The 10,862-nt window shown below is 35.2% G+C and overlaps 1 protein-coding gene across 1 annotated transcript; it reads left to right on the top strand.

The window, feature by feature from the left end:
• Positions 1-3,314: 3,314 nt before the first annotated feature.
• On the top strand, positions 3,315-4,871 carry LOC137839260 (uncharacterized). The gene has a single exon (XM_068648380.2). The coding sequence runs from the start codon at positions 3,315-3,317 to the stop codon at positions 4,869-4,871; it is 1,557 nt and encodes a 518-aa protein (XP_068504481.1).
• The last annotated feature ends 5,991 nt before the right edge of the window (positions 4,872-10,862 follow it).

Below are 10,862 nucleotides of genomic sequence, written 5' to 3'. Positions count from 1 at the left end.
GATATTTTTCATGACTGGATCGAAAAGATTGTTTCTTATGTTCTATTTTTATATAAATATTGTAGTTTTTGTTGTATGCAAATGCTTGAAACAACTTCAAAATATATGTGTTCATAAACTATTTCTCCTTTCACCATAGATTAAGAAAAGAAGTTAAATTTACATTATGAATGTTACAATTTAATCTAATTTTATTTTTAATAATAGAGGTAAGTCATGCATGTATGTTTGTTTGCATAATAAACACACATCTATTGATAGATTTTACTTAAGTTGATGTTTTTTGTTTCGTGCAACTATAGTTCTAGGACAACGTATTTTAATTTTCTTCATGGGTTTTGTCCAAGTCTTGAGTTTTGGAGTGAAATTTACATATCTGTTGAACAAAATTCTCAACAATATTTAGGAATATTTGTAAGATATACATATGGGAGGTGTTTTTCACCTAAAAAGAAAACAAATCTAAGATATTTGAGACAATATTACATTTAGGAGAATGGTTTAAAGTGATTGAAAGGAAAACCACTCTTGTTCTAATAATATCTTAGAAGTGTTTTTGCTATGTCTCACTTACATATTGTATTATGGTGCATTGTTGTTCGGAAGAAAATGCTCAAAAAAGAGATTGTGAGATGACTAAAACCTTTTTTTGAACAAATTAAACAAACAATTATCTAGTTTAAGGGACTACATGAATTATTGTTTTCTTTTCTTGAGGTCATTTTTTTATCACGAGAATTGCTTTAAAATGTGTTTTCTTTTGAAGAACAATGCACCATAATAATAATGAGAAACATTGTAAGCATTGTGTATTTTTATTTCCTTTCCTTTACTTAAAAATTGGTTTATATAAGAAATTATGTACCTGTCCTAATAAACTTCACTTTTGTTATTTAGTCAAGGCTAAAGATAGTTCATTGGGACATTTTGCAAGTGACAGGGTGATGGTGCTGCGAGAGGAAGGAAGCGTGGAGGAGACATGCAGAGCGAAAGAATCTGTCCTATGCTAACTCTTTTACAACCTTCTTCTTCTCTAAATTCCCAGATAGCCATGGAGAATATGAAATACTGGAAATCTTTCAGAAGTGGGCTAGAGTCAAGGAAGTATTCATATCAAGGCGAAGAAATAGATGGGGCAGAAGATTTGGGTTTGTAAGATTTTTTTGGTGTAGGAAATGCTATTAGCCTGGAGAGGGAACTAGATAGATGTTATATTGGAAATATGAAGCTCCATGTTAACCTCCCAAGGTATAAGAGAGATGGGTATGCAAGTAAAGGAGGTGGTGTATATATTAGTAAAGCGAAGCCAAGAGTGGGGGACATTCACCATCACACACAGAGAAAGAACAAGGAGGTGTGGAGGGAAAAAGGAGGGAAGGAAGAAAACAACAAAAATGGCACTGGATCACAGTCGTATGCAGACGTAGTGAAAAGATCAACACAAGGTCAATGGAGTGGTCCCAGTGTAACGACGAAGGTGCAATCTTTACCATGGTTGACTAATAGTATGGTCGGACGTATGTTGGATGAGTTTAACTTTGAAATGGGTCAAGAAGAGTGCCTTAAGGGAGGGATGTCCATGTTTAAGACGAAGTATTTGGGTGACAACTTAGTTCTTTTATCTCCCAAGGCAGAAGGAAGAATGGAAGAGTTGGTGAAACTCCATATGGAGTGGTTCTATAGCGTCTTTGCAGACATCAAACCATGATCTGTGTATGATGTTGTAAGATATAAACAAGTGTCGATCAGATGCTATGGACTGCCATTCCAAATATGGAGCAAAGAGTGTCTATCAAAAGTTGTGGGGGAAGTAGCCACGGTGGTGGGTGTAGATGAAGCCACTTTGTCATGGGATTTCCTAGAGTATGCTCGATGTCAGGTTAGGTTGCTAAAGTCGTGTAAAGAAAATATTTCCAAGGAATGTCGTACTAATTGGAGAATATATAACATAATTATAGTTGAGGAGGCAGTAAACAATGGTGGTGCAGAGTTATGTTGCAAGTGTGCTTTCAATCATGAAGGGTCTTCTGACAGTGTTTCCTCATTAGACTCTTTCGTGACAAACTCATTGGTATCTGAAAAGCTCAGTAATGAAGAGGATGGTAATGAAGTAGGGAATGGGTGGTGGCCGGAGAAGGTAACCGGGGGAGAAGTGGGTTGGTTAACAAAGCAAGCATCAAAAGTTCTGGAGAAGGAATGTTTAGAACAACACGAAATATGTCGGCAAAAAAGAGGGGGCATCTACTCGGGGTGTGGGTATCAAAGGTAACGCGAACCCGCTTCTTTGTCTAGAAAGGCTCCCAACCCGAGGTAGTTAAGAATTGGAACGTGGCTGAAGGGGAGGGTGAAGAGGTAGAAGTGGGGAACAAGAAGATAGGCACAACTAGTGGAGAGGAAGGAATAATCATGGAGAAAGCTCGTATAACACTAGAGAGAGTGCGACACTTAAGAGCACTTTGGGAGCAGGGGGCTCTAACAGTTCAGCGACGTAGGCGGTCAAAGGGGGGCTTGGGATCTCTTCACCAAGGAAACAACTATTCGACCAGGTTAAGCTCTAAAACCTATGCTACGCCAGACTTTGAAATAGTTGAATGCAATAATCGTCTTAGAAGGGAGGTCACTCAAACTGAAGCTACTAGGCCATGGGAATTAGGAAAACGGTTGGGGACAACATGTTCGGGGGACGCAGGCATGCTAATCAAAGAAATGGAAACGTTGGAGGATAGGGATAACCAAGTGTTGAGCAAATCTAAGGAGGGAATCAGAGAGGGTATTACATGATTATTATTAATCTTAATGTCAGAGGGTTGGGGGGGGGGGGGGGCGGAGTGAAAGCCAAATATCTTAGAAATATCATCGCTAAGGAGGGTGCGGAGCTTGTGTGTTTGCAAGAAAAAAAACTAACAGAGTTCTCTGATAGAAGGTGCATCTCTTTTTGGGGAGATAATAAGGTGGGATGGGTGCATAATGAAGGTGTGAACGGGGCTGGAAGTACGTTATCTATGTGGTACAAGGAAGCGTTCACGTACGCGTCCCATACTATAGGGAGAGGATATATTGCTATTGTGGGTCACCATATAAAGTCGAACTGCTCATGTGTTATCATTAATGTTTACTCTGCGTGCAATCTGAGTGAAAAGATCGTTATATGGGAAGCTTTGTCTGCTTTTAGAAGTCTTCATCAGGACAAGGTGTGGTGTTGTTGTGGTGATTTTAATGCAGTCAGGTGTGCTGCAGAAAGGAAAGGCATTAGATGAAATGCTAGAAATAAAAAGAAAATCAAAGGCTTTAATGATTTCATTGGAAGTAATCTGATGGAGGATTTGCCTATTGTAGGTAAGAAGTTCACATGGTATAAGGCAGATGGATCCGCAAAAAGTAGGCTAGACAGAATTCTGGTATCCGAAGAATGGCTCAAAGTATGGCCAATGAGCAAGCAATATGTACAAGCAAGGGAGGTTTTGGATCATTGTGCGATAGTGGTGAAATCCTGGATTAAAGACTGGGGTCCAAAACCATTTAAGTCAATTGATGCATGGCTCCTGGAACCTGGGTTCAAGGATCTGGTGAGGGATAAATGGATGTCATATGAGGTGCAGGGTAACAGCATAACCAAAGTCAAAGATAAACTCAAACGTTTAAAGTTTGATCTTAAAGAGTGGAATAGGAGTGTTTTTGGGAATCTTGAGGAAAACAAGCGAAAGATCATGAAGGAGATTGATAATCTTGATGTCAAGGATGACCTATGTGATTTGATGGAGAATGAAAAGTTAAGAAGAATGGAGTTAGTTAGTCAACAGAGATTGGTAGAGAAAAAGCTGGAATCTCTGTATAGGCAAAACGCCAGGTCAAACTGGTTCAAATATGGGTACTCTAACTCTAAATTCTATCATTCTACTACCAGGTGGAGAAGAATCAAGAATGAAGTTAAAGGAGTAGAGTTAAATGGCCAGTGGTGTGAAGAACCGGACACAGTGGGAGTGAGAGTGGGGAGAGTTGAGCTTGAATGTTGTATGTTACAGTTTGCTGACGACACCCTATTTATGTGTGAAGATTCTTTTACTAATATCTTCACTATCAAGGCAATCCTCAAGGTTTTTGAGCTGGCATCAGGTATCAAAGTTAACATCCATAAGTATAAGCTGGCAGGTGTCAAGGTTGGAAGAAATTTGTTAGAAACATATGCAAAAAGTCTCAATTGTGGAGCAATGCAGATTCCTTTCAAATACCTGGGGCTACAAGTAGGCGGAAATCCTAGGAGAACGCAGTTCTGGGATCCAGTTGTGGATAAAGTTAAAGCTAGAATCAGTGCTTGGAAGGGTAAATGCCTGTCACTAGCAGGTAGAGTATGTCTGGTTAAATGGGTCTTAACCACCATACCTCTATTTTACTTGTCCATCTTTAAAGCTCCAATATCAGTGTGCAAAAAGATTTCTAGCATCCAAAGGAGGCTCATTTGGGCGTGGGGGGCTGATCATAAACGTATTTCGTGGGTTAGTTGGGCAAATGTGTGCAAGGCAAAGGAGGAAGGGGGTCTAGGGGTTAAAGATATTAGAATGTTTAACTGTGCCTTACTAGCAAAGTGGAATTGGAGGATGTTGAGTGAGGAAAAGGGGAAATGGAAAGAGATTCTAGCTTCTAAGTATTACACGGGGGGAGTAAGAAATGAAGTGTCGGGAAACTACTCTTCTTGGTGGTGGAAAGACCTATCTAGGGCTTGTAGTGAGGGAGAATGCGATGGATGGTTTCAGAAATCGGTTGTATGGAACGTTGGAGCTGGTGACAAAGTTAGATTTTGGGAAGATGTCTGGGTGGAGAATAATAAGCTTAAAACTCTATTCCCCAGGCTGTTTACTATTTCGTTGGACTAAGGAAAGACGGTGGATGAAGTGAGTACTTGAGAGGATGCAGGGTGGAACTGGATGTTAAGTTGGAGAAGGCCTATGTTCAACTGGGAAAGTGCTATGGAGGAAGATCTGATAAATCTTCTTATAGGAAAGAGCCTATACAAGGAAAGCAAGGATACTTTAATTTGGACAGAGGAACACGATGATGTGTTCTCTGTGTTCTCTGTGAAATCTGCTTATTTGACCTTGTGTAGTCAAGCAAATAATGGCCCGCAGGACATATTCTCATCTCTCTGGCTAGCTATAGCAGTACCCAAAGCGTTGTTTACAGCTTGGAGGATTTTGCTTGGTAGACTCCCAATTTTCGACAATTTAATTCGGAGAGGTATGGTTGTCAACTCTCCCCTGTGTGTGTTTTGCAAGGAATCTCAAGAAACAATACAACACCTCTTTCTAGAGTGTGCTTATGCACAGCGTGTATGGTCCCTTTGCTTAAGATGGATAGGCAGCATAAGGACATCTTAATGCACTTTGAGAGTTTTCTTTTGTCTAACCTCAATGTTAAACAGAATCAGGTATGGAAGGGAGTATGGGTTAATATAGTCCCAAGTATTTGGGATCAAAGAAATTTGGTAGTCTTCAAACAAGGGACAGCCGATGCAAAAGAGATCTTCCACCTAGCCCAATTGTCTGTGTGGCTTAAGCTGAAGTTTGGGACAACTTCCTTTAGTTATGCCTTCTCGGATTGGATCCTCAATCCTGGTCAGTGCCTGCAAAGCTGTTATTGATGAGGGTCTCGAAATACACATTCTTTTTTCGATGCTTGAAAGGAATTTGTGCTGGATGGGGCAGGGCTGGTGGGAGTAACCTTGGTATCTTTGGTGATGGGAAGGTAAGTCGGGGTAACTGGTTTAGTGCAGGGAAAGGAAGGGTAGGACGTGATCTCAATGGTTATAGGAGAAGCAGGGGACCACTATTGAATAACCTTAGTAGTTAGGGGTTGATGTAGGCATATATTTGATGAGGTTTTCTGCTATTTAGCAATGCCAATCCAGCGTCAGTGGAAAAGCCAGTAAAGGAGGCAACGCTGTTGGACCAGTGTACACGGCAATAATAGAGTTGAACCATGCAGAATCTTTGTGGGTGTCATATAGCACTACAACCTTTTCCAGTTAGTGTTTTTAACTTTGAGTATCTATAAAGGAAGTATTTGGAATTGAGGGGCTTTAGAAGAAGCTCAGGGAGCAATCATTGCTGTGTTTGAGCACATGAGAGGGTGGTCCAACTAGTTGAAGGGAGTGGTATCACAACTGCTTGGGATACGTTTGTGAAGGGAGGTAGCTGTGAGGTGTTGGGAGCTGCAACTATATTTTCCTGGTTGACTTCCTCTAGTCACGAAACAGGGGTACTAGTAGTGCTATAATTGTTGTGGAGATGTCACTTTTTTTGTTGTTTTTGTTTGCAGGTTTGCCATTTCATATGGAAAGGCACCTAAGTAAAGGTTGCTGGCCTGCAAATCTGGTATCATATATTTAGTTAGTTTGGAGTTGTGGCTGTCACCTTCTATCTACTATGCATGAGAAGCCAAGCACATTATAACTCCTAGCCAGTACCTTCTGTGGTTTGTCTGGACGAGCAACTTTGTGGCCTGATGTGTTATAGTTGCAGGGGCCTGGTACTAAATTAGAAGTATGTGTGCCAAATCTGTTGGGAAGAATGGTTGCTACTTCAACATCTTGAGTCCATCGTCTCAATTTCTGGTCTGGAGGGTTGTTGATGGGTACATTGCCAATAAGCTTGGAAGAGTGTTGTTTAGGAGTTGCTGTGATGGATTTCTGTGGACTATGTTCGGTGTACAACCTTTTTTTTTGTCCTAGTTGGTTGGTAAAGGCCTTATTTTGATGTATGTCTTTCTATTGGAAAATTTGGTTATATCTTAGGAGTTACATATGGTGTTTCTTTGCTAACCAACAAGTCCTTGTGAGCCTTGTGTGCTCTTTGGCGGTTTAGACATTAAGGTGTCATGTATACGGGTTGGGGCACCCCTGAAGTGCCTCTTTTTAAATTTATTAATTCTTTGCTGATAAAAAAAAACAACATATAAAAATCTAGATGAATAAATTCTTTTTGATACATCTAATTGTACATAGTTTATGAGGCGATTGTAGATTTCAATTGTGTTTTACTTTTAAAATTAGTATTTTCTTTTAAGTATTTAAGAAAAGGAATACTGAGATATTGATGATATACACTATGATGTAAATAAATTTTTCTTCCAATTCTTGGCACAAATGAAATTTGGTGGTACATTGGTGATTTGTTGATTCATTGTTTTACATAATGGTTCTTGCTCTTACAATATCAAATTTTACAATCTATTTCTTAAGATATTGTTAATGATTGCAGGATTAGTTTAGTGTGATTGGTCTAGGAGTTGGACTCTTATCTCAAGTTTTTATGTGATTGATAATACTTTAATGTTAATGCTTATATGACTTCTAGTATTGTTTTTTTCTCTCATTCTAAACTAATTTTACTTTTCTTTTCTTAATAAAAAATGGATCAAACTGAATCTGTTTGCGAGAAGTAATTTATGATTTATTTCAACCTAAGGTTTAGATTAGTTAAGATATCTATAATTTAAAGGTGTAAAATTTGAAATTATTGAAATTATTTTCATTTTTATATAAATATGGTAGGTTAGGTTGTATGTAAATGCTTGAAATAGTTTCAAAATATGTGTTTATAAACTATTTCTCCTAATAATAGAAGTAACTCATGTATTTCTCCTAATAATATGATAGGTTTGGTTGTATGAATGTTACATTTTAATCTGATTTTACTTCTAATAATAGAAGTAACACATGTATGCATCTCTGTTTCCATGATAAACACACATCTAATAAATACTTTCAGTTTTTAGTGTTATTTTGGATAAATTTTAGAAAGTCCCACATCACTTGTCTCCACTTGTCTTGAGTTTTGAAGTGAAATTTATATATTTGTCTTGAGTTTTGAAGTGAAATTTATATATTTGTTGAACAATTTTGTTCTACAGGACTTATGGAATCTTTGTAAGATATTATAATCTTTGTAAGATATTTTATATAATGTACTTTGTAAGATATTTTACTTCCTTTCTTTTGTTTTATATAATGTGTTTTACTTTTTACTTTTTTATTTTATTTTTTGAAGCATCTAAGAAAATGAATATGGAGCTATTGATGATATATACACTATAATGTGAATAGGTTTTTCTTAGTAAGATAGAAAAGTGGGAGGTGTTTTTAGCTAAAAAGAAACAAATATATGCCATGTGTGAGGCTATATTGCACTTAAACAAAATATTGTTTTATATTTGTACTTCTTTTCCTTTATTTAAAAATAGGTTTATCTAATTGTACATAGTTTATGAGAACGATTGTGGATTTCAATATCTTGTATTTTACTTTTTTATTTTGTATTTTCTGAAGCATTTAAGAAAATGAATATGGAGTTATTGATGATATATACACCATAATGTGAATAGATTTTTCTTAAGTTGATATTTTTGTTTCATGTAGCTAAAATTCTCTAACAACATATTTTAATCTTCTTCATGGATTTGAATGGTGAGTTATAATGTTTGTATGACTATTCTCTTGCATTATAATGCTTGCAAAAAAGTAATATATTTGTGAGTGTAATTAATAAAAGATTTAATGTATTTTTTCATGAATATCTCTAATTACTTATTTCTATTTCTAAAATTAATCTCAAGATAAATTCAAAAGTAAAACTTTATTTTTAGATTTAATGTACATTTTTTAAAAAAATTTAATACACTTGTCCCGCAATTAGTAAAGTTTATTTTGTACTCATATGTGTGAATTGGTTAGTAAGTCCCATATCACTTGTCTTGAGCTTTGTAGTGAAACTTATATATTTGTTCAACAATTTTTCTAAACAAAACTTAAGAGATCTCTGTAAGATACACACCTAGAAGGCCTTTTTCAGCTAAAAAGGAAACAAACCTTTCCATTCTTGTTGTAATAATATTTGATATTTGAGAAATGTTTTATCTTACAGAAAATCTAGATGAATATTTCTTTTCGAGAGTACATCTAATTGTACATAGTTTATGAGATAATTATAGATTTCAATATCTTGTCTTTTACTTTTTATATTAGTATTTTTGTTTTGAAGTATTTAGGAAAATGAACATTGAGCTATTGATGATATACACTATGATGTGAATAGATTTTTCTTCCAATCTGTCCGCCAGAAAATGAAATTTGGTGGTACATTGGTGATTTGTTGATTCACTTCTTTACATAATTGTCTTTGCCCTTACAATATAAAATTTTATAAGTAGTTTATTTCTTAAGACATTCTTAATGGTTGTAGGATTGGTATGGTGTGATTAGTCTAGGAGCTGGACTCTTATTTCAAATTTTTATGTCATTGATTTCCATGTAATAGGTTAATTGTTAATGTTGATGGTTAACGTTGATATGACTTTTCTTTTGCAATTATTTTTGGAATGCCACTCAATTTACAAAGTAAATATATTTGTTATTGTAATTAATAAGATATATAATGTATCTTCCTATGAATATCTCTTATTATTTACAACCATTCTACTTTAATATTAAGATAAATTCTAAATAAAATGTTTAGACTTAGATTTAATGAGTTTTTAAAAAGATGAATGTACGGTAGATTTATATCTTATATTATTTAATATTTGTAAAAGTTGACATTTGTTTTTTCTAATGTTGGAAGAAAAGAATGTTTTTGATGCTACGAGAATCAAGCCTGAGTTGTTGAAGCGTAATGGTATGACCTTTTCGAAGTTGAAAAGTTACAATAATTTATGTGTTGATTAGTTACAAGGTAATTCTCAAAATCCTTAACTTCATTTTTATGAACAATTATATTATTGGAATCCAACAAGATTTCTAAAAGAAATAAAAAAAACAACACACAAGTATAAAAATACAAGATGAAACAACCCACATTTGAAGAAAACTAGTCTCTTTAATTTGAGAAGATATATAAAATTGTGAAGTATATTTTCTCAAGGTGATTGTGAAAAGTTTGGATTCTTTATATTGTGTCAATGAACATAATAGTAAATGGTTACTTATTGATACACAAATATGACACTCTATTTATTGTAATTTTCTCAATTAGATATATAAATTCCATATCCCTTATTAAATATTGAAAATTTGTTGATGATGTTAAATCTTGAAAATGAATATGGATTCCTTGTATCTTATTTTAGTGGAACACATAGCGAAATGATTTTATTATGCATGTTCTTGTAAAAAAAAAGATAACAACTTTTGATGAATTATGTGAGTTTCAACTATAGTTACAAAGCAATGGAATTTCCTACGCACTTGTAATGCATTTTTTAAAAATGTGACTAATATTATTTTTGTAAATGTGAAAAAAAAAATGTTTCAAATGCAAATACATTTAAAAGGAATTAGACTTTAATTGTCAGCTGACATATCCTACAAGAATATAAGAGTACAACAATACAATGCTTGTATATAATATATGTACTTGTTTTCTCTAATGAGGTTTTTTCAGCGGTGAATTAGGTATGGAGAGAATGCAAAAAAGTTACGACAGTTGGCTAATTGGACATGTCCGAAGTGTCGAGGCTTTTGCAACTGCAACTTATGACAATGAGTTTCTTTTCATTTTTCTATTTGTGTTTTGAGTTAATATTGTAAGCATGAGTTTAATATGAAAGTGGAGTTTTGTTTGTAGGAAAAGATGAGAAACCTACTTGTCCTTGTATTCTAATGCCAAGGAATCTAGTTTTAGTTTTGTAGCGAAAATGCTTGCTGTTAAGAAGGCTTCAGAAGCTTCAGGATTAAATAAGCTCAATGACACGATTGTCTTACCATCAAATGAAGCTAGTGAGAAAAGGTATGTTATTTTTCTATTCATGCCCTTTCTGATACCTCCTATGGTTGACAGATTTGATTCAAAAGGATATCTTGTTTAATTGTGCAT

Source organism: Phaseolus vulgaris, chromosome 3 (assembly GCF_051622355.1).
Source record: "Phaseolus vulgaris cultivar YP4 chromosome 3, ASM5162235v1, whole genome shotgun sequence".
Classification (NCBI taxonomy): domain Eukaryota; kingdom Viridiplantae; phylum Streptophyta; class Magnoliopsida; order Fabales; family Fabaceae; genus Phaseolus; species Phaseolus vulgaris.
The sequence above is the reverse complement of the archived record's forward strand: the minus strand, read 5'-3'. Positions and strand labels throughout refer to the sequence as shown.

Coding starts and splice junctions, on each gene's coding strand:
- LOC137839260 (XM_068648380.2), top strand. CDS start 3,315: ATGGAGGATTTGCCTATTGTAGGTAAGAAGTTCACATGGTATAAGGCA.